General features: G+C 47.7%; 1 protein-coding gene across 9 annotated transcripts in view; it reads left to right on the forward strand.

The window, feature by feature from the left end:
• The window catches only part of PRKDC (protein kinase, DNA-activated, catalytic subunit), a 152,211-nt gene that overhangs the window by 62,611 nt on the left and 62,517 nt on the right, over nucleotides 1-27,083 (forward strand). For all 9 annotated transcript variants that reach the window (XR_009498565.1, XM_059902215.1, XM_059902220.1 and 6 more), the window contains exons 31-46: nucleotides 1,287-1,538; nucleotides 3,180-3,403; nucleotides 3,971-4,179; nucleotides 4,478-4,610; nucleotides 5,024-5,182; nucleotides 5,924-6,127; nucleotides 11,714-11,899; nucleotides 12,285-12,389; nucleotides 13,199-13,366; nucleotides 16,070-16,197; nucleotides 19,692-19,899; nucleotides 22,693-22,871; nucleotides 24,133-24,301; nucleotides 24,489-24,554; nucleotides 25,551-25,623; nucleotides 26,597-26,745. Coding sequence is in view for 8 of the 9 variants with exons in the window: in XM_059902215.1 (XP_059758198.1) it covers nucleotides 1,287-1,538; nucleotides 3,180-3,403; nucleotides 3,971-4,179; nucleotides 4,478-4,610; nucleotides 5,024-5,182; nucleotides 5,924-6,127; nucleotides 11,714-11,899; nucleotides 12,285-12,389; nucleotides 13,199-13,366; nucleotides 16,070-16,197; nucleotides 19,692-19,899; nucleotides 22,693-22,871; nucleotides 24,133-24,301; nucleotides 24,489-24,554; nucleotides 25,551-25,623; nucleotides 26,597-26,745 (2,612 nt within the window). In the remaining variant the exon portion in view is untranslated. The remainder of the gene's footprint in view (nucleotides 1-1,286; nucleotides 1,539-3,179; nucleotides 3,404-3,970; nucleotides 4,180-4,477; nucleotides 4,611-5,023; nucleotides 5,183-5,923; nucleotides 6,128-11,713; nucleotides 11,900-12,284; nucleotides 12,390-13,198; nucleotides 13,367-16,069; nucleotides 16,198-19,691; nucleotides 19,900-22,692; nucleotides 22,872-24,132; nucleotides 24,302-24,488; nucleotides 24,555-25,550; nucleotides 25,624-26,596; nucleotides 26,746-27,083) is intronic.

Raw genomic sequence — 27,083 nt, forward strand, 5'->3', positions numbered from 1 at the left:
TAAGACAAACCCTGAAAACATGGTACTAATCTTTCACTTATATAGCTTGTGAGAAGTATTTTTTGACACAGTAAAAAAAACGTTTCTTCTTTTTTTCTTTTTTTATAAATTTATTCATTTATTTTATTTTTGGCTGCACTGGGTCTTCGTTGCTGCGCGCGGGCTTTCTCTAGTTGTGGTGAGCGGGGGCTACTCTTTGTTGTTGTGCACGGGCTTCTCATTGCGGTGGCTTCTCCTGTTGCGGAGCACGGGCTCTAGGCACATGGGCTTCAGTAGTTGTGGCTCGTGGGCTCTAGGCGCACGGGCTTCAGTAGTTGTGGCGAACGGGCTTAGTTGCTCCGCAGCACGTGGGATCTTCCCGGACCAGGGCTCGAACCCGCGTCCCCTGCATCGGCAGGCGGATTCTTAACCACTGCGCCACCAGGGAAGTCCCCAGTTCTTCTTTTGCATCAGAAATATATTACTGTTTTGGATTCTTCTGTACCTTCATTAGAGTCAGAATGACTTGACCTTTTTACAGCCACTGATTTCAGAGTATACAAAATACACTTTAATGTTTTTTTCTTTAATTTAGAAAATGATTAATACCTAAAAGAAAAATATCTTTTCAAAAGCAGATCATTTGACTCTCTTATTTATTAATAAGCACGGCACTTGCCATGTGGTAGATGCTATTCTAAGCACTTTTTCAGATATTAACTGCTTCGGTTTCACTTCACCTTGGTGACAACCTCAGAGGTAGATACTGTGTGCGTCTCACTGTGGACGAGGAAGCAGGCTGGCGAGGCCTGGTCCCCGCGGCCGCTGGTAGCACAGGCAGAGGGGCTGGAGTGTCTGACTGCTCTGTGTTTATTCCTTAAAAAAAGCAATAATGACTTTCAGGAAAAAAGGCAGGAGAAAGAGTGTGAAGTTTGTAGGTATTCAAATGGTATCCGACTATGTTAATAATGTTTAAAGAGACTGAAGAGAATGGCTTTTGGTGGAAATACCTTCTTGACAGTAAGTACAGCGAGCAAGTTGTAAGTGCTGCGGTTAAAATAAGATTATCCTGGATCATTTTGGAGTTTCCGTGCACTGGCAGGTCGTTTATGTGGGACATTTTGAAATATTGTGATAGTGCCCGTCTTGTTCTGGTCTGATTACATTTTTAACACACCAGACTTTTAATTTTTGTTTTTTATTATTGGGAGATGCTGCTTTTAATTAGGCACAGCGATTAGATCAAGTGATTTTTAACTACATGAAAGTGATTTATGTGTGTGTTTTAATCTTCTCTCTCTCTCAAGGCAGCAAATGCCCTTCCCTGTGGCTGAGAGACCTGGTGCAGAAGGACGGCGTTTCCTTCCTCGTAAGCGCGTTTGAGGGGGGAGGCGCCTGCCACCCGCCCGCCGGCACCCTCGCCCAGCCCGCGCCCCCCCAGCCGCCCGCGCCCTTCGGCCTGCGCGCCGCGCTGCAGTGGATGGACGCGCTGCTGGCTGCGCTGGAGTGCTACAACGCCTTCCTGGGCGCGGGGACGCTCGGTGCCGCCCAGCTCCGGGGTGGGTGGAGCCTCCCTGGGCCGGCACCGCGGGGCTCTGCCCGGGACCATGCCGGGGCCAAGATGGGTGGGGTTTGCTTGGACAGGATCGCAGGGTGTCATTTCTCCGGCTCTGCCTGCGTCTCCGAGCTCACGGTGAGGGTGGGGGGACTCCCCGCCCGGAGTCTGTGCTGCTTTCTTGCCCTGTTCACAGGTTCTCAGTGACCTTACGTAAAGTAACCTTCTGAGGTTTTCCTGAGGCCCTCCGATCTTGTGCCACGTCTCTGTGTAGCGGTCTTTCGTTTCTCGCATCTTTCTGTCCCTGGAGCGTCTCTGTTGTAGTGCGGTAGTGGCGGTGCTGTTTGCGGAGGGCGTCAGGCGGGTGGGATGTGAGTGCTGGGCAGGCCCTCTCCCCCCGGGGGCCCCGGGGGCCCCCGCGGACAGGCGCTGGCTCTGGGAGTGGCGTCCCCCGGGAAGGAGCGCCTGGAGCCGGCTGTCGCCCGACCGCTGCGCTCTCTGCTTCAGGGTTCTCGGAGCGGCTGGTTGAGTCTTCTGGCGGTTCTCCTGGATGCCCTCCCGTGGGCGGAGCCTCAGACTTGCCCTCAGAACGGGCTGTGCTCTTTACATGATTGTTTGTGCGGGGGGGGGGGGCTCCGTTCCAGCTGGGGCGGCGTCCGACCAGAGGGCCTGCCGTTCTCTCCGCAGGCCTGTCTGTCAGAGGTGACGGGGTTGGGAGGAGTCAGACACGGCCCCTGGCCTGCTGGGTTCAGGGTACCTGGCGTTTGAGAATGCAGTTCTGAACACATTGTCTCCCAATTCTTTAAATACATAATGACCTGTCAGTTGGCAGTTTGATCGCCTTCCTTAAATCTAAGGAGAACAAAGACCTGGAAGCCATCACCCTAGAGAACCTAACCAGCCTCCACCTTTGTTCAGTCCCTTGGCTTGTGCACCGTTGTTGTCACGTGTCCCCTGCCTTTACCCCAGAACGGTGAGCTGTGCTCGGATTGCGGAGCGGAGACCAGCGTGTCCGTCCTTCGTGTGGCGGAGCGTGTCTCACACTCGCGAGTTTGGGGAGAAACCCGTTTGGCAGTTGATCAGAAATTGATCCCATAAAACGCCAGTCACAGCCTCCGGCTTAAAGGCCACTGCCATGGCGTGTCTCTCCGTTGCCCTCTGAAGGACATTTAGGTTGTTTCTATTTTTTTATTATTAAAAACAATGCTAAAATTAACATCCTCAAAGCACATCTTTGCAATTCTGCCATTATTTCCCGAGGATAAAATTTCAGTGCTGGATCAAAGCATATGAGCTTTTAAACCTTTGATAGAAATTGGTGTGCACGTTTTTTTAAGCTTTTAGTATGATTTGGCAAATAGCCCTTCAAAAAGATCATGTTAATTTATGGTCCCACAGTAGTGTTTGAGAGCCAAGACCTAACCTTCCGTAGGTGTGTTCTTACTGTACGAGTCTGCAGTTGAGTTCTGTTCGGGTGGTGTTTTGAGATGAGAAGAAGTAAGTGCCGTTTTATTCGGCTTTTATTAAAACCTTTAAAATTTTGACTGAAAGTATATCACACCTGTACTTAAAGACAGAACTTTACATTAATCTTAGTGGGTTTAGAAGGAAGCGTATGTTAACATTTTAATACAATTTTTTCTAGGTGCTGAAACACAGTCTTCACTTTGGAAAGCAGTGGCTTTCTTCTTAGAAAGCATTGCTCTGCATGATATTACGGCTGCAGAAAAGTGCTTTGGTGCTGGGGCCGCAGGTGACAGACCCAGCCCACAGGAGGGAGAAAGATACAATTACAGCAAATGCACGGTGGTGGTCCGGGTCCTGGAGTTCTCCACAACGCTGCTTGGCACCTCCCCTGACAGCTGGAAGGTAGGCCCGCCCGCTGCCCTGGTCAAGGGGCCTGTGCTTGGCTACCCGCTATGGTGGTTCTGGCCTTCTTAGAACTTTCCCTTGCTATAGGAGTTGTCTCTTCTTGAAAGTAATGATAAAACTGTGCGTGTACTTCAGATTCTCACTGTGCAAATAAAAGACACAGTTTTTCTAGATGTTTATTGGCTACTGTGTTTTATGCTGTGATCAAGCATCTGCCTGACGAAATGCCTATCAGCCGACATCTGTAAATGTGTCTGTGAGGCTGAGACCCGCACCCCCTCAGTGCCTGCTCAGCGCCTACTGTGCGCCAGGCCCCGCCTCTGCCAGGGCTGGAAGCGCAAGGCGCCGCCCTGTGAAGGCTTCCGGGGCACCTCCGGGCCGCCGGTCCACGTGTGCTCCACGGTTGCTCTCCCGCCGTGATGGCAGTCAGGCCCACGCGGCGGAGACCTGGGGGCCGCAGAGCCTGAACTGTGTGCTGCCTGAGCCCCGCCCCATCCCTCCCGCTTGCTGGGCCGTCCACTGCGGTGAACGCCCCGACGCTGACCGATGGGTGTGTCTGTGCAGCTCCTCGGGAAGGATTCGTGCAGCGCAGACCTTACGAAGCTCCTGGTGAGAACGCTGTGTGCGCCCTCGAGCGTGGGCTTCAATGTCGGGGACTTCCCGGTGATGGACCACCTCCCCAGTGTGTGCGTGGGCCTGCTGAGGGCCCTGAAGACGTCCCCGCACCGCGCTGCGCTGGAGGCGTGCCTCAGGGAGGAGGTCACGGCATGGAGGTGGGGCTTCCGGGGCGGCCTCGGGGCGGGGTGGGGGTGAGGGCAGGGCGCAGAGGCCCCTCCACGGCTTAGCCCTCAGGGCAGCAGGCGGCCTGCGGGTGGCCCCGAGACGTCCCTGCGGCGCTGGCATGCACCCTAGTTTGCTTAAGCGGGGTTTGCTGTCCAGGACCTGGCGGTGGACTGGGGCACCGGGAAGCTAGTAAATGCATTGCAGCAGTACGCACACCGTCTTCAGTGTCCTGGAACGTCGTGAGGGCGGCACTCACCTGGTTTCCTTTTGTTTTCCCTGCACGGCCAGCATTGAGGAGCTCTGCGCTGTTGACCTTTATGGCCTGGACGCTCGCGTTCGTAGGGCCAAGCTGGCGTCTGTCGTGTCGGCTTGCAAGCAGCTTCACAGGGCTGGCTTTCTGCATGTTGTAGCACCATCGCAGGTAACCGTGCCAGTTTGTTTTACATTTTTCTTAGCTCATTATGCCAGTTTGTCGATTTATTTATAGCCTTTTAAAAATATCCCTTATGTACAGAGCATGCCGAGATAGGAATTAGAGAGATACTTGCTCCAGACGTGGCAGTGTTGCCAATACGACAGTAAGTGTAAACGTTTATAAATGTAAAGTGAAAATAAAGGGCACTTGAATATTTCCAGCACCTTCGGAAGGCCTTTAGGCACTAACTGCTATTGTGCCTGTGTAGCCAGGAGCCAGAGGTGAGTGAAAATGTCCCTGACAGTTGGTAGGCAGTGGTCAGTGTTGGTGAACCTGGATTTGTATTAATGGAAGGTGTGAGATTGCGTTTTTCTATGTCATACCTCACTGTTGGGTATTTCAGTGTTGCTTTACTCTAGTCTGCAGATGAGCAGCATTCTCTCGGCACAAAGCTTCTCTCCCTGGTTTATAAAAGCATCGCACCTGGAGTCAAAGGGCAGTGCCTGCCCTCACTGGACCCCAGCTGCAAGCGGCTCGCCAATGGACTTCTGGAGTTGGCCTTTGCTTGTGGAGGACTGGTAGGAAAAACAGCTGCGTGCACGTGTGCTGTCCCAGTGACGTCAGGCGTCACTCACTTGCAGCGTCTCTGAAAACGGGAATTTAGCTGGGTAACTTCTTAGCTGCACAAGGACTTTAACTGATTTACGTGAGATGACTTTCTAAAAGTTTTTTTTTAAATTTTTAATATAAAAGGAGTAGAATGACCTTCTTAAGCTGAAGTTTTGTCTATCCCAGTTTATTTCCAAAAGGCCTTCAGGCAGAGAGCAATTTGTGACTGCAAAGCCGACCTGTGTTGACACAGTGGCCTCTGCTTCCCCCATCCTTGGCGACTCTTCAGAGGCTGAGGTGGGAGAGGCCCTGGAGGAGCGTCCCAGACGCCCCACAAAGCGCTCGTGGCCTTCTGAGCTGTGCAGGGCTGGCCTCAGACAGTCTCTCTAGCTGTGGTTCCCCCGTCCACCCCCTCCCCTTCTCGGGCCCCTCTGTCCACTCAAGGGCTGCAAACAGCCCTCACCCTTCCTAGACTCTCCCCTCAGAGCAGCAGCCACGAGAGTCTGTGGAACACTGGGAGACACGTGAGTCAGGGGAAGAGTTCTCACCCAAAGCAAAACCTGGAAAGTGGAGCCATGCTGAATGTCTACAGTTAGACCAACCCGGGCCTCCCAGGACCAGGCCCCTGTAGACTCTGTGTTCTCCGCTGTCAGAGTTAACAGCCGCCCAGGGAGTCGTGTGCCACAGCCCTTCTCGTTTCCTCTTTGCAGTGTGAGCACCTGGTGGGTCTTCTCCTGGACACGGCGGTGGTGTCCATGCCATCCTCAGGAGGGTCCCAGAGGAACATCATCAGCTTCTCTCACGGACAGTACTTCTACAGCTTGTTCTCAGAAACAATCAACACTGAACTGTTGAAAAATCTAGATGTTGCTGTATTGGAGCTCATGAAGTCATCTGTGGATAATCCCAAAATGGTAATGGATTTTTCCTTTTAATAAAGTATATTTTCTTTAGTAATGCTTATAAAAGGGTTGCCATATGCCTGAAATAATACAGCAATAAAACAAAGTGAGGGACTTCCCTGCTGGTCCAGTGGTTAAGACTTCGCATTCAGATGCAGGGGGGTACGGGTTCCATCCCTGAAAGGCCAGCCTGCCTTTTCGGCCCCACCGGCCGCGGCTGGTCCTGATGTGCTGCAGTCCTCCCCGGTCACGGCTTCCATGGTCTCGAGGCTGAGGCCTCACTTCCCACGTGTTCCTGCTCTAGTCCCTTCGCCCCCTCAGAGTGAACCTGTGCAGATCAGTATTTGTTTTTAATAAATTTATTTATTTATTTATTTTTGGCTGCGTTGGGTCTTCATTGCTGCACGTGGGGTTTCTCTAGTTGTGGCGAGCGGGGGCTACTCTTCGTTGCGGTGCGCGGGCTTCTCATTGCGGTGGCCTCTCTTGTTGCAGAGCCTGGGCTCTAGGCGCGCGGGCTTCAGTAGTTGTGGTGCGCGGGCTCCGGTAGTTGTGGCACACGGGCTCCAGAGCGCAGGCTGAGTAGTTGTGGCGCACGGACTTAGTTGCTCCGCGGCGTGTGGGATCTTCCCGGACCAGGGCTCGAACCCGTGTCCCCTGCATTGGCAGGCGGATTCTTAACCACTGCACCAAGGAATTCCAGATCAGTATTTAATGTATAGTTGACTTGTTTGCTAAACACAAAATTTTGAACTTTAACCTGGTCGGTAGACAATCAAAAATGGTTAACTGTTGGAATGATCATTCTAAGGGAGAGGCATAATTTCCTGCTGAGTTAATAAGCTTTTATTCCAAGCAGTGCTAGTTGTCTCTTGTAGGGGAAGATTTTGTGGTAGATTGCACTAGAAATTTGTATTTTTAGAAGTTAGAAATAAAATTGCAGTAGACCCACAACACTCAGGAAATAAATAACAGCATTTCGAGCTTGTTAACTATTCAGACTTAACGGGGAAGAAACCATACTCATTTATCTCCACCTCCTCCCTAGATCCCTCTAAAGTGATAGAAGCAAGGTTGTTGTTTGGTTTTTTGTTTTTTTGAAAGCACAGTCTTAAAGGATACAGAAAAGGAGAAAAGACAAGAGTGACAACATTTTGGAAGCTAGAAAGCAAAAGGACAAGCAGTGACAGACTTCAGAGTACGAGAAAGCTGCAGTGGGGCCTTGGTGTGCAGGCGGTGGGATTGGGTGACTGTTAGCCAGCTCCCGCGGGCTCGCCCTGTCCTTGGGGGGCGCAGGAGGCTGGAGGTGCAGACCCTCTTGGCTGGGGGACCCTGGGCGTAGTTAAGGGTAAAGATACCTTTTTTCTAAAGAAACACCTTTAGTGAAAATTAGAATCACAGTATATAACCCAAGTATTTCTTTAAGCAACATAGTGAAGTTTGAAATGCTTTGAACCATAGCAAAAGCACTGTACTACTCCACTGGTGAGAATTCCACTTTGTACTTTTATCCCCAAGTTTAACGTTAGTTCCTCAATTCTTCTGATCTTGGTTTCCCACCGATTTTTTTTTGAACAGCCAAAGTGTTTCTGGTGTATGCTGTATTTTTGTGTTTTGCCCATTTTTCTCTTGGGATGTATTTTCTTATTAATTTGTAAAATTTTTGTATACTAAGTGTAGCAGACCTCTGTCTGTCCTGTATGCAGAAGGTCCTTTTTCCTACTGACCATTTGTCTTTCTCAGTTGGAGTGTTTATTCCATACAGAAGTATTTGATTTTTTTATAGTTAAAGAAGATACCAGTCTTCTTTTCAGTTGCTCTGTTTTTCATGTCATACTTAGAAAGGCTTTCTCCATCCCAATATTATCTTTAAAATCTATCTGCCCATGTTTTCTTCTGTTACTTTTATAGTTTCTTTTTTAAACAAATGTAAGTAATGCAAACAGCACTGTAGAAATGATATTTTTTCCTAAATAGATATATACTGGACAAACATTCATTCACAAATGCATATTTTCCTCATTAATTCAAGTTTCTAACTTTTTCAGATCCGAATCTCTATACAAATTTAGGTCGGAGGTTGTTTAATTTGTTACTTACCTATCTATTTTTCAGCCAGTACCACACTTTTAATTTCAGCAATTGTAAGATACACTTTAATATCTGGTAAGGCGGTGTTCCTTCGTAGTTTTTTTGTGTTTTAGAATTCTTAAAGCTATACTTGCACATTTTCTTTAAAGTGAAATTTAGAATCATTTTGCCAAGTTTCCTACAGCCCTCTCCACAACATACAGGGATTTTGAGTGGTGATACAATGTGTATAGAGCATATTTAAACCAAGTTGACCTCTTTAAAGAAAATTAAGCCACGTTTTCTGTAGTATGTCTCTCAATTTATTCAAACATTTATTCATGTTCTCAAATCTTTTTGAGAACTATTGTGTATTCATACTATTATGTAGAATGTTATAATTGTATATTGATATTGTATGCTGTATCTTCACTAAATTTTTAGATTAGTTTTAACAGTTTTTTGGTAGAGCCTTGAGGGTTTTCTGTGTATCATATCATCTCCAGATAGAGACTGTTCTGCTTTTCCTGAGTGAAAGGATACCTTTTATTTCGTGTTCTTGTCTGACTGCTGTGACCGGAACTTCCAGTATTACGTTGAATGCACGTGGCGGGTGTGGGCATCCTAGTCTTTTCCCTGATCTCAGAGGAAATGCGCACAGCTTTCCACTGCTGAGTATGATGTTAGCTGTGGACTTGTCATATATGGCCTTTATTATGCTGAATATAGATGCAAAAATCCTCAACAAAATACTAGCAAACAGAATCCCTCTATACCCACTTGTTGAGAGTTTTTATCATGAATGGATGTTGAGTTTCGGCATATGCTTTTTCTGCATCTGTTGAGATGATCAGATGATTTTTATCCTTTATTTTGTTAATGCGGTGTATCACCTTGATTGATTTGCGGATACTGAACCATCCTTGCATACCTGGAATAAATCCCACTTGATCATGGTGTGTGATCCTTTTAATGTATTACTGAATTTGGTTTGCTAATATTTTGTGGAGGATGTTTGCATCTGTGTTCCTCAGGGATATTGCCCTGTAATTTTCTTTTCTTGAGGTGTCCTCGTCTGCTTTTGGTGTCGGGGTGACGCTGGCCGTGTAAAACGAGCTTGAGAGTGCGTCCTCCGTGCCCCCTCCCCCCACCCCCCCAGCTTCTTTGGCAGAATCTGAGAAGGTGTTAGTTCTTCTTTGATTGTTTGGTAGAATTCACTATTGAAGCCATCTGATTCTGGACTTTTGTTTGTTGGGATGTTTTGATTACTGATTCAATCTCCTTACTAGTTCAGATTATTTCTCAATGATTCAGTCTTGGTAGGTTGTATGTTTCTAGGAATTTATTTGTTTCTTCCAGGTTGTCCAGTTTGTTGGTGTATAATTGTTCCTAGTGGTCTTTTTTATGGTCCTTTGTGATGTAAGGATACCTTCTGGGGAATTAAGTGAAAGCCTGTCCAAGTTCTGAACCTTGAGGCTTTAGGCCATTTTCTTCAGTTTGGCTCTCAGAACACAGTCAGCTAGATATACCCTCAGGCAGGATTTCAGACTGTTCTGAAAAGCCTGAGAGAAATTCAAGATACCGTTATCCCAGCCCAGCCAGATCGGCTTCCAGTGGTCTTCACTGCTGGTGAGCCCCGCCCAATGCTCACGCGTCTGTCAGTCCCTCAGTGGGTCCCGACCACCGTGAAGCACCAGGCGCTCGAGGAAAGGGGCTTCCGAAAGGACAGGCAGGGAAAAAGCACTTGAAACAGAGATTATTCAGGGAGATGGGGGTGTAAAAAGAAACTTCAGAGAGGTGAGAGCAGATACTGTGTCCATGAAACAAGAATCGCTGTTGAGAAAGAATATCAGAGAACAAGAAAGAAAATTTGTGAATTAAACATAGGCATCACAAAGAATGCCTATGTGGCATTAAGAATGAAGTGGATTTGGAAGATAAAGTTCAGGAACGCTCATGGAGAGTAGAGTAAGGTTACAAATCAGAAAATGGAGAAACGATGAGGAAACTTGGAATCGATCTACAAGGTCCAGCTCCATGGCCTCTGCCCCTGACAGAGGACGAGCCAAGTAGAGGCTTCATGGATAACGTTTCAGGAATGACCGTTCTGAGTTCCAGGTGGAAAAGGCCGTCGAATGTCCAGTGCATTGTATGGAAACAGCTCCACACGGAGCAGACTTCTTGAAAATTTGAAACCTTGGGGGTTCCCCAGGAGAGAAGATCCTGAAAAGTTTCTATAAGAGAAAAAACCCAAAGGTCTTTCAAAAGGATCAGGAACCTGGATGACGGTTGTCTTTGCAACAGCAGAGTGCAGCCTGGGAGACAGTGAGCCAGATTTCTTGCACAGTTTCGGAAAGAATACTTCCCACCTGAGTGGGAGGGATTATCGATTATGAGTGAGAGCCGAGTGCAGGTGTTTCGGGGGTGCCAGGTCCCCGTGGGGTCTGTGTCCTGTGCTCCTCTCGCTGGGAAGCTGCGGGGGGAAGTTCTCTGCCGAGATGGGGCAGAAGCCAGGAAAAAGGAGGGCGCGGGGTCCAGAAAGTTTGCCGGCGAGTCTCCCGGGGGCGGGGGGTGACCTCCACTCAAGACCCGGACCGGTGTCCCTGACCCTCCCGAGACGGCGCCCCAGGGATGGCTCACAGCCTCCCTGATGCGTTTGCACGTCTAGAGGAGACGTAGTGAATTTGGGAGAGTTTGATGACAACAGTGACAGTCATACATTGAGAGAGCTAAGGGGGCCGCTGGGGCGCTGTCCCTCTGCCAGGCGAACGTCCACGTACAACTGTCTGTACAGTCGGCCCTCGTGTCCACGGATCCCCCTCCTGCAGACCGCGCGGCGCTGTACTGCGCGTTTCCACGTTAAGTGCACCCATGCAGTTCAAACCCGAGTTGTTCAAGCGTCAAGTACTTACTTCAGGGAGATCAAAATGTTACGTGAGGAAGGAAATGTGTGCTAGTACTCAGCTCGGATCATCTGTGAGTGGAGCTACCTGTCACCACGGCAGGAATATTGAATTAATCTAACCGAGTTTAGGAGATCACTGTTGGGAAGGCAGTAGGACAGGAGATGTGCACGTACCTCCCTGTGCCCTTGCGTGCCCGTGTCTGTGTGTCCCTGCGTGCGTGTGCATGTGTGTGTTTCCCGCTGTGTGTCCCTGTGTGCATGTGTGTGTGTGTCCCTGTGTCCCTCTGTACGTGTGCCTGTGTGTGTGTCCATGTATGAGTGCATCTGGTGGTGATGGTGACCAGAGAGAGCTGATTTCCCCTGCCATGGAGAATGGCCCCGACCAAGAAAACAATAGATAGCAGTTTAAGCATTATTTCATAAAGGGGACCACTGTATGCCTTTGTGGGAAAACTTACATGTTAAAGTGCTGTTTTCAGGTATGAGGAGTTGTGAAGTAAACAGCTATTCTAGGAATAGCATCTTCATTTTCCAAGAATAGCTTTGAAAAATGACAGTGAATTCTGTTGCGTGTCTGTCAGCCTTGATGGTAAGAGTTTTTCTTGCTTCACCCCGCGCTGTCTCAGGTGAGTGCCGTTCTGAATGGTCTGTTGGATCAGAGCTTCCGGGACCGAGCCAGTCAGAAGCACCAAGGCCTGAAACTGGTGGATACCATCCTGCAGAGCTGGAGGAGCTTCGGCCCGTGGTGGGCCAGGGACGCTGCCCCGGACAGTAAACTGGCCGTGCTGACCTTACTGGCAAAAATTCTGCAGGTATTTTGAGAGACCTTGGAAATGGAGTTGTGTCTGTTGCTTGCGTCTTTAAAAATTTGATGGAGGTTTCTTGAAAAGCTCATTGGTTTGACAGAAAATAACTTGGACAGTTGCTGATTACCTTACATTTTATACTTTTCCATTATTTTACATGATCATCTTTTATTCTCAGTTTCACTTCTTATTCTTTATCTTCTCAGTGTAGCTTTACGTGCATTGTCTTAGCAGATAGTTTTAAAATATTTCAGAACAGGAATTGTTGAAATGCTGTTGGCGCCCAAGAACAAATGTATAGGTCATTTCTGAAATTTAAAAAACTGAAAAAATGTATTAAAGGAAATTAGAAGCATAATGTAGAAATGTGTTTTCATTTTCCCTCCTTTAGATTGATTCATCTGTATCTTTTAATACAAATCACAGTGCATTCCCAGAAGTTTTTACAACATATGTTAGTCTACTTGCTGATCCGAATTTGGGTCTACATTTAAAGGTAAGTGGTTAAAAAGATTTTTTTCAGATTACGTTCTCCATTTTTTTGCCTGTTCTGTATTTTTGTGTATTTGTGATATTTTCTGTTTTCTTACTATGGGAAATTTCAGACATACTCAGAAGCAGAGGGACCAGCACAGTGACCCCCGGGTACCCGTCACCGGCTTCTGTGGCCCTCAGTCATCTTTCTGTTAATTAATAACAGAAAATATCTCGCTTACTTTTAGGGTCAAGAACTTAACAGATTTTGTAATTTTAAAGTCCTGTAATAATTAGATTTTACACTCCAGTAAAGTCTGGCCTTCATGAAAGCCATCTTTGTAGTGGAACATGAGGGTATTCCTTTGGAATTTTCTGCTCTGTGTGATTAATCAGGTTTCACATTTCTCAACACGAGGAGGTCTGGGAACCGACCTGCTACCCAAGGGAGGAAGGAAGCATACCGAGTGCCCTGGAGCCCTGAGTTCCGCAGTCGCCCCGTAGGGTATTCACGATAGTCTTCCCTCACAGAACTCAGGCAGCGCACTTCTAGTAGTAGAGGCTGCGTTTGCAGAGGAGATCCACACGCAGAGTCGGGCTGCCCTGTCCTGTGCTCACACGGGACAGCCCTGGCTCAGCCCACGAGCCCGACAGTGGAAGCCGAGGGCCGGGACGCGTCCCGCTGGTGGGTTGGATGCCGCCGAGGAGGTGTCCTGAAGTGGGCACGGCGTCCACGCGTGTGGTGCTTGCTCGGCTCCGTCTTCAGAAAGCAGCCGTTGCGCTCGCTGCGCGGAATCCCGACGCCAGTCTCACGCTGCGCTCGCTCTGCAGGGCCAGGTTGTGACTCTGCTCCCTTTCTTCGCCGATGTCACCGGAGGCCACCTGCAGGAGCTGAAGCACGTTCTCGGGAGGCTCACTGTTTCTAACTTCCCGATGAAGTCTGAAGAGTTTCCCCCGGGGACCCTGCGGTACAACAACTACGCGGACTGTGTGAGGAAGGTTAGTGTTTAGCAGTAGCAGCTAAGATTAAGCCCTGCTGGTTCCCTGTTACATTTCTTGGTGAAAAGAAGTAAGTGAAATATTCAGAGTCAGAGAGTGTTCACACTTTAAGGATTCATTTTAACTCATTTTGAAAGCTTGTTGTCTGGAGGCTGATGCGTATCTGAATCCTTTGGGGCTGATTTTTCCCCCATTTAAAAATTGTGGAATATTTTACGTGTAATGTATACGCTTTGAAGAATAATACCGAAGAGAGCTAAGAAATAGAATATCACCTATATGGTGCAGTTTCTGAAGTTTAGTTGACTAGTGGTCATCTGAGAAATATCTAGTGGTTATCACTTAGTTAATATACAGCGTAAGTTCCCGAAACACCGGGGGCTTAGCCAAGGAGCTAGGTTCTCCCCCTCCTGTACAGTTCTAGATCCTCTACAGGGACCCCCTCTCCTTTACCTTCTTCTCTGTCGTCCCCCGCACGTAGCCTCTACCTTGTCCAGGTTGGCTGATCCAGCTCCTGTCTTGTCCCTTCTAGCCAGCAGGAGGGAGGAGAGGGCAGGAGAGAGCATCCCTTTCCTTTAAGGGCTTAATCCAGACCTTGCACGTATTAATTCTGCTGATACCCGACTCGCCACATAACACGCGAGCGAGACTGTGAATGTTCTTATTTTGGGCAGCAGTGTACTCGGCTAAAACTCAGGGGCCAGCCAGTAGGAAAAACGAGAGAATCGCCATTGGAGGGAGGGTGGGTGGTGGTCGCCCATACTCGTGATGGACTGAGCCCTGGGCTCAGGAATAATGAAGACAGTGTCTTTGTTTTCAAGGAGCTTATAGTAAAGCAAGGAAGAAACGATGATTAAAACACACTGTATAAGTGCCAGGGTAGAGATACACATACTCTCCAAGGACGGCTGCACCAGTGTATCCCATCCCGCATGTTTTTATGGTGTGACTTTCCGTCACATGGGGAAAAAAGAGACGTCATACGTTTTGAGCAATGTAGTCTGATTTTTCTCCTGTTGCGTATGGGTTGTCCTGAAAGATCCACTAGTAACAAGAAAATAATACAGTGGAAGTGATGCTTGTGATTCTAAGTCTAGCCTTCAAAGGTTTCCAGCTCATTCCTGGGTCTCTGGTCTGTGGGACCCAGTCACCATACTGTACAGAAGCCAAGCAGCCCCACGGAAAGGCCGTCTACAAACCACCCATCCACACGGATTCTCTCCGCCCCATCCTGATATGATTGTTTTCTTTCAAACATACAGAGAAGCTGGAAGAATACTAAACAAGCATCCATATAACCATCTCTTGTATTCAGCAGTTAACTTTTTGCCATATTTGCTTTGTGTGTGTGTGTGTGTGTTTTGGCTGAAACACTTGCGAGTTAGCTGCAGACATCCTGGTGCTTCACTCCTGAATGTTTCAGCAGCAGTTCCTGAGAGGCAGGCACCACGCTGTTACCAGGCCCAAGAAAATTCTCGCTGCTCTCAGACCCTGTGCTGTTTCGTCCACGGTCACGTTTCTCCAGATGTCCCTGTGCTTGGCTGGATTTTTCAAACCAGGATCTATAATTAACGATTGGCTCGAATGTCATGTCTCTGGTGTCTTTAAATCTAGGACTACTTCACCCCCATCCCTTTTATTTCTCTGCGACATTGGGTTTTGGAAGTAACCCTAGCACGTCTCTTGGATGCTGTCCCATTTGTCTGATTGCTTCCTTGAGGTGCGTTTTGGCTTTCCTCACCCTCTGTGTTTCCTCTAAACTGGAAGTTAGGCTTCAAGCTTGGCTGTGAGATTCAGGCTAACCTTTCTGGCAACAGCCCCACAACCTGGAGGCAGGTGTCGTGCACGTCCCCTTGTGAGCGACCTCGCATCTGGTGGCCTGGGTGATGTGGTAACCTCCTCATTTCTCTGTCGGATGGTGTGTTCTTTCTGCACCGTCATGCCAGTGCCATCTGAGTTTCCTGCTCCCCCGCGGTCTGCCGGCAGATGGTTGTCACGTCCACAAAGGTTCTGAGTAGATCTTTAGTACTTTCCCTTAACGTAAATGCAAGTGCAGACAGTCGCGGCACCTTTGAAGACAGCTTCCAGTCTAAGAAAGATGTAAACCAACAGGAGAAAGGAACTCAGAGGGAACAGAGACAAGGTGAGATAAGAAGGTCGAAGAGACTGTTCAGAGCAGCTGCAGAGAGGAGAGACAGTGTATCAGGTGCGTGAGCTAGGACAAGAAGGCGCTCTTGGAAATTCAATACACACGAGCAAAACTAAAAACCTTCACCAAATGGAAGGTGAGCTTGCAGCTGTCTCCTAGAGAGCAGAGCAAAGGGGCAAGGAGATGGAAGATGGGAGGTGACATGAGAACACTGGACCCACAGCCTGGAGTGTGTGTGCTGTGCAGTGAGGCTGGTGTGAAGGGCGCACGCTGCCGCCCCCAGAGGGCCCGGAGCCGTGGAGGTGAAGAGAGGACCCCAAACACGGTTAGAGGAAGAATATCTGCAAAACTTTGAGAGAATCAAAACTCAAATATTTAACGAACATTGTTACATGCCAGGCATTCCATAGCTGCAAAAATGACATATATTAGCATTTGTTAATCTTTGTGAAATTGTTATAATTTGCTTTCCCTGTTTATTTGAACTGTCAAAAAAAATCCAACGCAATTATTATTATTATCATCATTATTATTGGTGTGTGTTTCTTCTCTAGCTTCTGGATGCGTTGGAGTTATCTCAGAGTCCCGTGTTGTTGGAGTTGATGACAGAAATGCTTTGTCGGGAACAGCAGCATGTTTTGGAAGAATTATTTCAATCCACTTTCAGGAAGGTAGCCGGAAAGTAAGTCATTCTGAGTCTGGGATTCCAGGAACCATGTGTGTTTCATTTCTGTGGGAGATTATCATCTCTGTTCTTGCAAACGATGAGTGCATTATTTCAGTAGATGCAGATAAATTTTTGACAGAATCCAGCGCTCATTTACTCATTGATGATAAAACTTGCAAAAGGTCATCTATGAAAAACCAATAGCCAACAAAATATTTAATAGTGAAAGGCTGAATTTTCCTCCAAAGTTGGGAACGAGGCGGGGACGTCTGTTCTTTTCTATCCGACATAGTCCTGGGGGTCCTAGCCATCGCAGCCAGGCAAGCAGAAGAAATAAAAGGCAGTCAACTTGGAAAGGAAGAAGTAGAACTGTTTTTACTCACAGATGGCACGAGGTAGAGAATCCTAAAGATCTACAAGAAACCATGAGGACCAGTAAACAATTACAGAAAATTTGTCGGATTCAGGATACGTATTCTAATGTCATTGGTGGTTCTGTTTATGAACAGAGAACATTTGACACTGTAATTACAAATGTAAATACCATTCATGATAGCACCAAAAAGAATAAAACACTTGGGAATAAATTTAACACAAGAAGCACAAGACTTGTACACCAAAAATTACAACCTGTTGCTGAAGGAAATTAAAAAATTAAAGATCTAAATAGATGGAGAGATAGTCCATGCTTGTGAGTTGGAAGATTCAATATTGTTAACATGGCAGTTCTATTCAAATTGCTAGATTTAATGCACTCCATATCCAGATTCCAGCAAGCCTCATTTTTTGGGTACAGGAATTGACTAGCAGTTCCTAATATTTATAGGGAAATGCAAAGTACCCCTTAACAGCCAAAACAATTTTGAAAAAAAGAGACAAAATTGGAGTATTTTTCACATCCCAGTTCTAAAACTTACTCCAATGCTACAGTTGTCTCTGTGAAAATTAGTTAATATTTTTCATTTTTAGAACTTTTAAAAACAAAACAGAAGTAAATTTCAATCAGCGGCAGTTGTTATTCTTTTTTATGTTCAAACTGTCCCATCTGTGGCAGTGGGAGTCCATGGCGGCCGGCTCCTAGGTTCTTGGGCAGCCTTCCTTAGTCTCTGATGTCTTTTACGTGTCTTCTGGCTCAGCAGATCACCTCAGGCTCGCCTTGACCCAGAGTCAAGCCGTTTCTCTAGAGAGCCCTGTGAAACGGCACTTAGAGACCACAGGCTGGGTCCTCAGTGAACTTAGTGCTACTGGGTTATAGCACTAGTACCGGTTAGTGCTGTACTGAGGAATAGTTTTGTTTGTTTTAAGGAAAAGAAAAATATCCTGATACTTTCCTTTCAATCTTAACATTATGGGTTTTTTATTACTTTTATTATTTTTCCCTTACATTGTAGATTTTAATTTTTTTCTGTTCAGTGTTGTTTTTTTTTTGTTTGTTTGTTTTTTTGTTTTTTTAATAAATTATTTTATTTATTTATTTTTGGCTGTGTTCTGTCTTCGTTGCTGCGCATGGGCTTTCTCTAGTTGCGGTGAGCGGGGGCTGCTCTTCATTGTGGTGCGCGGGCTTCTCATTGCGGTGGCTTCTTGTTGCGGAGCACGGGCTCTAGGCGTGGGGTCTTCAGTAGTTGTGGCGCACGGGCTCAGTCGCTCCGCGGCATGTGGGATCTTCCCGGACCGGGGCTTGAACCCGTGTTCCCCTGCATTGGCAGACGGATTCTTAACCACTGCGCCACCAGAGAAGCCCCAGTGTTGTTTTTAATAACATTTCACCAGTATTTAATTGCTTTATCCTATAATACACATAAAATATTTTCAAAACTAACAACTACCAGTATTACTGCTAAGAATAATCATAGCTGGATGAAGTTAAAATTTTTAATTTTATTTATGATTTACTTAGAATATATTCTCTGAGGATATACAGTCAAATTTTGTGTTCCAGAATCACTTGAGAGTGTTTTTCAATGTGCAGTTATTATACCAATTCATTAGGTATGCTTCAATTCATTTTCAGATCTTAGAAGTTTTTTTTTTCTTTTTTGACCTAATTTTCGTATTGAATATGTAAAATACATACGTGATTTGAACGTTAGAAGTACGTAATGCGCTACATTCAGGAGCCTTGCTTCTGTCTCTTCCCTGTCCTATCGTCTTCTGCCCTTTCACCTTTTTTTCTACTTCATGTTTTCTACAGATCACACTAAATCAGCACGTAGAGATCTTCTGCTTTCCTTTTTTTTCTTTTTTTTTTTTTTTAAACAACTGTGTAATTATTCACTGTGTGGAAGTACCAAGTATTTTGAAGCAGCCCCTACTGGTGGGCTTTTGGTCAGTCTTTTTGCTGATAAGAATAACGGCATAGTGAATAGCCCTGTGCACATGTCATGTTGTATTTTGCCAGTGTAGCTTTGGAGTGGATTTGTAAACGTGAGTGAAAAGGTAAATGCATTTGTGACTTTGCTAGATATCACCACATCCCCTTTTGGGGCTGTATTATTTGCATTCCTGCCAGCAGTGGATGAAAGTGCGTTTCATCACAGTCTTGCCAATAGACTATATTGTCAAACATTTGGATTTTTTCCAGCGTTAACAGGTGAGAAAGGATTTCTGAGTGTTGCTCTAATTTGTATTTCTTTTATTGTGAGTAAAATGGAACATATATTCATATATTTAATGCTCATTTGCATTTATTTTTCAGTAAACCATCTGTTGGCCCATTTATGCTCTTTTCCTTTGCCTCCTCTTTCCTTTAGCTTTCTGTGTAAGGGCGGTGCATCTCCACTGTGCTCAAAGCAGGATGCTCCTTGAGAGAACTGAAATCTAGGACAGTGTCCAGATGAATATTGCAGAGCCCATGTAGATCTAGTGGTGTCCTGCAACCTCAAATTTTTGTGACTGAATTACCTTCAAATCCAGTATTTTTGCTCTGGGTCATAGCTAACTTCTGAGCATCGAGATTTTAGAACTGGAAATGATTTTAATGATCATTCAGTCCTAACCTCTTATTTTTATAGGCGGGGAAGCTAACGCTATTCTTAATTAGTAGATATGTAGACGGAATCGTATAGGTGATCATTCATATACCGTATTACCCAGATGAGAAAACAAAAGGCCAGCTGAATCATCTCTGCCTGGGAAGTAGGAGTGGCGGTTCATTACTGAGGAAGAGGCTGGAATTGTCTGATGAGGATTCATGAGTCTCAGGCTCTGGGATACATGATGGTGTCGAGGCTGAGTCTCTTCCAGGGCCTTCCAGAAAGACCATATTGAAAGTAAATGAAAAAAGTTCTTTTTCCTAATGCCTAAATAGGCATGAGGATTTCTGGGGATGAGTAAAATAACATGACTTACGTACAAATGCTTCTTGTATTTCCTGGTTTTTATACATATACTCTTTAAAGGTATTTTTCTAATTCATAGTCATTGGCATTTACTTTGCTTGTAATGTAGTAGGCAGTCATGAAATATTTGTTTCAAGCCTGAATGTGCATGTCATTTTCTTTTTTTCTTAGGGGTCCATGTGCAACACAGTTAGGCCTTCTGGATAGTGTGCACGGGATGTTCAGGAGGGATGACCTGCTTCCCAGCGTCACCCGCCAGGCGGCTGTGGACCGAGTCCTCCTCACTCTGCTGTGGCACTGTGACCTGAATGCTTTGAGGGACTTCTTCTGCAAAGTTGTGGTGGACGCCATTGATGTGTTGAAGTCCAGATTTATAAAGGTATCATGGTCTGTGATTAAATTGAACGTTAATAAGAGCTGACAGACCTCCGTGGTCAGTGTCGTTAGAAACTGCCATGTGTTCAGTCAGGGGCGTCTGTAGCTCAAGGAGCGTCCCCTCCATGTCCTGATCTCAGCCTGCAGGCATGTGGTGTCTGCGTTAGTTTCCTCAGGCTGCTGTCACAAAGGACCGCAGATGTGGCTGAGAACCACAGGCCTTTATTTCCTCATAGCTCTGGAGACCAGAGGTCAGAAACCGCCTCCTGGGGCTGCACTCGCTCCGGAGGTTCTGGGGAGAGGACGGCCCTCACTCTGCCAGCCTCTGGAGGCACCAGCGTCCCTCGGCTTGTGGCCACATGGCTCCTCCCGGTGCTTCTCTGCTCGCTTGGCTTCGTCCTCCTCCTCCTCCTCCTCCTCTTCTTTTTTAAAAAATCCGCTGTTTTTCTTCTTTTATTGAAGTGTAGTTGACTTACAATGTTGTGTTAGTTTCAGGTGTACACCAAAGTGATTCAGTTATACATGTACATGTGTCTGTTCTTTTTCAAATTCTTTTCCATTATGGTTTATTACAAGGTACTGAATGTTTCCTGTGCTATACAGTAGGTCCTTGTTGTTTATCTGTTTTATGTATAGTGGTTTGTATCTGCTAATCCCAAACTCCTAATTTTTCCGCTGTGCCTCCCCTCCCCCTTGGTAACCACAAGTCTGTTCTCTGTGTCTGTGAGTCTGTTTCTGTTTAGTAGATAAGTTCATTTGCGTCATATTTCAGATTCCACACATAAGTGATACATATGGTGTTTGTCTCTCTCTGTCTGACTTCACTTAGTATGATTATGTCTAGGTCCATCCATGTTGCTGCAAATGGCATTATTTCATTCTTTTCTTGGCTGAGTAGTATTCCATCGTATCTGTGCACCACAGCTTCAGCTTCTTTATCCACTCCTCTGTCAACGGACATTTAGGTGCTTCCAGCTTCCTCAGTTCTGTCTAATCTCTCTCTGCCTCCTGCCTGTAAATATGATTGCATTCTGGGCCCACTTGGATAATCTTCTCAGGGTCCTTCGCTTCATTTCATCTGTCTCATCCCTTCTGTTATACAAGGTTAACAGTCACAGGTCTGAGGCATTGGAATGTGGGTATCTTTTTGGGGCTATTATTCAGCCTGACACAGTCTAAACCCATTACGACATCGACTTTTAAGTCCAAAAGCTCATCTAAATATTATTAGCACAAAGTCCCAAATCTCATCATCTAAATCATATAAACCACATATGGGTGGGTTTTGGGTATGATCCATCTTGGGACCAAACTCTCTCCATTTGTGGACCTGTGAAACTAGAAAACAGATTATTTGCTTCCAGAACACAGTGGTGGGACAGGCATAGGATGATAATCACAGACATTCCTGTTCCAAACAGGAGAAAATGGAAGGAAGGAGTCTGTTTTTCAAAGCAGTTTTAAAACCTGGCTGGGCAAGTCCATTAGGTTTCAGGACCCGGGAGTAATGCTCTGTGGCCTGGCGTTCTGCCTTCTGGGCCAAAGACTCCATCCTTGGAGTCATTCTGCTTTGTTCTTGAAGGTTAGCATTTGTTTGCAGCTGAGTAGTTTTGTCTGTTTCTTGCCTGTAGAATTTTGGGAGTACAACATCCTTTTTTCCATTTCATTTTGTCTCTGTCCCTTTCAGTACAGCTGGTATAACATTCTCAGAAACCTTCTGTCTCCCTCGTGCTCATCCTGGAGATTCCCTCCGTGAGACAGCGGAGTCCCTTCCTGTGCGCGCGCGGCTGCTGTGAGGCGGCTGAGCGCAGCCGTGAGCCACAGGCGTCGTTTCTTCAGCCATACCCTCAGTCTTCTCGCCAAAGCGTGCTTTCCTAACAGCCAGTCTCCTGACGTTAGTGTCTTCTACAGTCTGGATGGGCTGAGAATTTCCCAAGTCATCAAGTTCTGGTTCTTTCTGCGTAACAGTCTTTGTCTCAGTTAATTTCTCGCCCCTCACAGTCTGCTGTAAGCAGCAAAGCGGCAGCCAGGCAGTACCTCCAGCAGATGTACTTGGAGATCCTCTCAGCTCAGCGTTCAGGTGCACAGCCTGCAAGTTCTGCTTTCTGCACAACTTCAGAACACTGTTCAGCTAAGTTTTCTTGTTAGCCGCCTAACAAGGATCCTCTGTCCTCCAGTTTCCAAAAATCTGGTACTTACTTCCTTTTGAGACCTCACCAGCAACTACTTTAATGTCCATATTTCTAATAAAAATATGTTTATGATGATGGGCATTCCCTAAGACAACACTGGCTTTCTGTTCACTTCCTTCTGGGTCCTCGCCAGCAGTGCCTTTAATGTCGATATTTCCTAACAGTGGTCTCTACAGGGCAAGCTAGGCCTTTTCTGTCATGCACGGCAAAAATTTTTTCTACCTCTACCCTCTGTTCAATTCCAAAGCCACTTAAGGTATTTTTTTCATTTGTTGCAGTAGCGCTCCAACTTTTGGTACCAAAATGTGTCTTAGTTTCCTTAACCTGCCGTAATAAATTATCATAAGCTTGGTGGCCCAGAACAAAAGTTTATCCTCTCACAGCCTTGGAGGCCAGAAGTCCCAAATGAGTTTCACTGAGGTGAAGTCAGTATTTGCTGCCACACTAAATAGAACACATCAATACTTACATCCACGTTTTAGCTCTTGGGCTACCTCTTGTTGAAGTGGTTTAACATCTTTGTTAAAATTACTTTCAATGTAAAGGGCGTTGAGTATTAAATTTGATTTATTCAGTAAAATATTTTTCCTGTTATCTTTTCTTAGCTGAATGAATCTTCCTTTGATACTCAAATCACCAAGAAGATGGGCTACTATAAGATGCTCGATGTGATGTACTCTCGTCTTCCGAAAGACGATGTTCACTCCAAGGGGTCTAAAATCAATCAAGCATTCCACGGCTCGTGTGTCACAGAAGGAAATGAACTTACAAAGACCCTTATTAAGTAAGGTTTTACTTAATTTCGGATTGTATTTAACTTGTTAATATTTTTGATACATATATCTTTACGCATGTATATAACGTGAATAAATGTTTAAACACTGAATTTTTAGTTTTCCTATGTACAGACTACTTAGATGGACTTTAATTCAGCATGTTATTGGGTAACGTTTTATCCTATACACATCTTCTATACAGAGTAAAGCTCTTTTTCTTTTACTGTTTTTTCCTACTATTTTTTCTCCCTCAATAGCTTGATATGTTTTTAGTGGTATGATTTACAGTAAGGAGGGATTTAGTGTATTTTATTTTTTCTATCATTTGAAATTAAAGGAGTGTTAAATACTTCTAAGCAGACGTTTTGTAAAGCACAGAGTAGTCAGATACGTTTTCTCTGAAGCCGGCCTTCTGGTGAGGCTCCTCTTAGTGTTGAACACCGATGTGCCAGGTCTCTGCAGACTCACCTCTAGCTCCTCTGACCCTCTCCTCACGTGTCCTCCTCAGTGGATGACGTCGTCACCACGAGCGTCCTGGGGGTCGTGTTATTTTTCCTTCTGAATCTCTTCAACCTCTGCACACACCCTGCCGGCCCCAGAGCTGGTGGATTTGTGTCCGCGGGGCTCCTGGCACCGGTGGCTCGTGTGGGTGGCACTGGGGTTGCTGGTGAAGCGCCGCAGGGGCCTCCTGCGTGATGGGTCTCCCTGCCCCGAGGCCTGCCGCTCTCAGCCCCGCTGCCAGAGTGACCGTCCGTATGTTACAGGAGCCCGACGGTTTTGTTTCCCAGCCTGAAGCCCTTCCGAGGGGCCGCGTCCTGGTAGCAGGGGCCGGCAGGCTTCTCCCCTCGAGGGCCGGGCGGTAACCGCTCCGGCTTCCTGGGCCCCGTGGCGCGGCCGGCAGCAGCGTAGATGGGGGGGCCGTGTCCGGAGCGCACCGTGCTCGCGTGCTCGCGGGGGCTGGCCGCAGCCGGCAGGGCGAGACCGCGCTCCTGGGTGTGGCTGGCAGCCGCCCACCCCTGCCTCCGCCGCTGCCCCCCCCCCCCCCCCCACGCCCTCGCGGTGCCCGCGTGCCGCTTCCCCAGGGTCGGTTCAGGCCCGGCCTGCTGGAGCCCTTCCTGCCCCTCAGGCTGGGCCGCCGCCCGCCCGGCTTGTTGCGGCCCCGGTAGGTGTGGGTGTGGGTAGGTGTGGGTGTGGGTAGGTGTGGGTGTGGGCGCCCGTGGGGCCGGCTCACCCCGCTGGATGGACTGACGCTCGCCCGGCCGCCCGCAGGCTGTGCTACGACGCCTTCACGGAGAACATGGCGGGGGAGGCCCAGCTGCTGGAGCGCAGGCGGCTGTACCACTGTGCCGCCTACAACTGCGCCATCGCCGCCATCCGCTGTGTCTTCACCGAGCTCAAGTTTTACCAGGGCTTCCTGTTCAGTGAGAAGCCGGAGAAGGTAGGCCCCTCCGGCTGCCGGCCGGGCTGCCCGGGCTCTGCGCCCCCGGGCCGCGGTGGGTGTGCTCCTCCAGCCCTGCGTGCGGACGGACGCGGGAAGGGGGGGGGGCGGGGCCCCGGGGCTGCGTCAGCGCCCGGCGTCTCCGCCTGGCGCTCAGGCGTCTTCACGTGGGGCTTTGCGTTCACAGAACTTGCTCATTTTTGAAAATCTGATAGACCTGAAGCGCTGCTACACGTTTCCCATAGAAGTGGAGGTGAGTGAAATTTTTCGTGGTGTTTCCAGGCTACGAACACTTAGCACACTTATGCTTATAGAGAAACACACTCATCGTGCTGAACGTTAACTGCCCAGTCCTCAAGTCCGCTGTGAGCTGTCAACACGGGCAGCTTCTTACAGTTTGACCCGAGATACGATCTCAGGCAACTACAAAACGGTGGTCATGACTCGGGTTTTCCCTCAACTTGTGAAGGAGAGAAAGTGCCACTGAAAGGAGCTCTTAGGACACATCCCTGAAGTTGTTTTCTCAAGTTCCTCTGGTCAGTGAAGTTGAGATCCACCCCGATGCAGGGTTAGGCCCTGGGGGCCCTGGTGGGAGGCTCGGCGCATCACGGGCGCCGGGAGCACACGTCTTGGGGGGAAGATGCTCTGGCAGAGGAGCCGAGCTCAGCGGAGGCCGGGGGGCTGCAGCCTTCCGCAGCCCGGCGGGCGGGCGGGCGCTCTGGCCTCCACCCCTCGTAGTCTGCCTTGGTGGCTCACAGGTCCAGGCCAGTGCTTGCTTCCCTCCTTGAGCCCTTTTGGAACAAGACTGGGAAGTTTCTTCTAGGCCTGTGTTCAAAGAACTAAAGACATGAAATAATAAACACACATGTCCATTAAGCCTTCAGACACTTACCGTGCATTACTTGTGGACTCCGCCGCGGCCGTGAGGCGCTGTGACCTGTCGTGACTTTACAGTCCAGGGAGCTGAGGCTCATAAGTGCAGACGACGGGTCCCCAGGCCTGTGGCTGGAGGCGTGCAGCCCACGCGGGACCCAGAGCCCGAGGGGGGCACCAGCTCCTGGCACCCGGCGGAGGGGGCCTTCCTGAAGGGCGCCCGCCTGTCTTTGTGGGGGGTTTTCAGTGCTTTTAAGTTTGGTTAAAGTTTTTGCTTGAAAGTTAATATTTGTGATTTTTGCCAGATTGCTACTAAAATAGAAAATATGTGACCACGATTCTAAGAAGTCTTAAATTGTCTGTTTTTGCCTAATAGGTTCCTATGGAAAGAAAGAAGAGGTACATTGAAATTAGGAGAGAAGCCAGGGAAGCAGCTAATGGGGACTCAGGTAGGACGTTTTCAAAATGATGAGAAAGATTCCAGTAGTTGGTATTTGTTATATGAATAGACAATACTTTAAATACCCCAACGTTGGAACTGAATTTGAAAATTTTTATTTTCAAGTGGCAAATGGAATTGTACTTTGAAAGAAATGCAGTTAGTTAAACTTTAACAGCACAGAAACATCTCAAGGTGGCCAGAGGGGGCTCAGATGTGGTACGCTTTTTTAACAAAAGCAAGATTGGCCTGCATTTATTTGCTTATTTTCGGATTATGTTTGTGTGTTATTTAGATACTTTCAGAACCCTGTGTGACAATACAGCCCCATCCTGCCACTCCTCTCCTCCAAACCTCCCATCGGCTCCCACCTCCCCGCTATACCCCTGTTTGCTCCCTGCGCCCCAGGGCGTTTGCTGTGATGTTCCCCCAGGCGGACTAATCTCGGCCCCGGAGGCCAGCATGGCCCCTTCCTCTGAAGGAAGTTCTCCTAGCCTCCCTGTTTAGAATCAACCCTCTCTCCTTCCACACGCTCCTGGTTTCAATTTTTTGCTTAATTATCTTCATAGCTTTTTTTTCTTCTTCTTGATTTGAGGATAAAATTTGGACCAGTTTTCTGAGTTCCTTAAATACTTTGAATTAGCTGTTTTCCAGCGGCATCTCTTGCAGCGTTTATGTTAGGCTGTATGGGCAGAGTGTACATCATCAGAATTTTCAGTGCAAGAAGTTCTGTTAGCATCACATCCAAAAATTGGATCTAGTTCAACTTCACGCCTTTGTTTGCGACAAAGAGTAACTGCTCAGTGGGGACAGAGTGCGAGGAGGTCCCCCCAGGCCCTTTTTGCTTTGTGGACCCGGGTGGTGAGTGAGAACCACGGGTTTGATGAACGCCTTTGGTGCAGGTATCCGGGTATCACTTGAGCGTAGAGAAACCCATTTCTTACTAGTTTGAGTAAATGTAGTTCCTTCTCTTTTTGCTTCAGGTGGCCCGTGTTATATGTCTTCCTTGTCATATCTGGCAGACAGTAGCCTGAGTGAGGAAATGAGTCAGTTCGACTTCTGCACTGGAGTTCAGAGCTACTCGTATGGCTCCCAAGACCCTCAGTCCACCGCCGGCCGTTTCTGGAGACGGGTGATTACCGAATGCTGTTGTCTGGGAGGGAAAGGGAGCCTCGGGGCGGCGGGGCCCCAGCCTCTCGTCCTGGGGTGCAGCGTCTGACCCCGCCGGCACGCAGGGCGGGTTCACGTTAGCCGGGCTCCTCCCGCGGTCAGGTCAGTGTTTGCATCAGAGCCGCGGGAGGGTGAGGCCCTCCCGAGAGAGCTGACCGCGCTGGCTGACTGTTGTCCCCGCCCCGGGGAGGGGTGTGTGCCGTCAGCGTCCCCGGCCTGAGCGGAAACTCCTCCCTGAAGGGCGGGCTCTGGCGACGGGCAGGGGGTGCACTGGGTCTGACAGCTGCTTTGAGAGGTTGA

The sequence above is a fragment of the Balaenoptera ricei genome, chromosome 17 (assembly GCF_028023285.1).
Source record: "Balaenoptera ricei isolate mBalRic1 chromosome 17, mBalRic1.hap2, whole genome shotgun sequence".
In the NCBI taxonomy this organism is placed as follows: domain Eukaryota; kingdom Metazoa; phylum Chordata; class Mammalia; order Artiodactyla; family Balaenopteridae; genus Balaenoptera; species Balaenoptera ricei.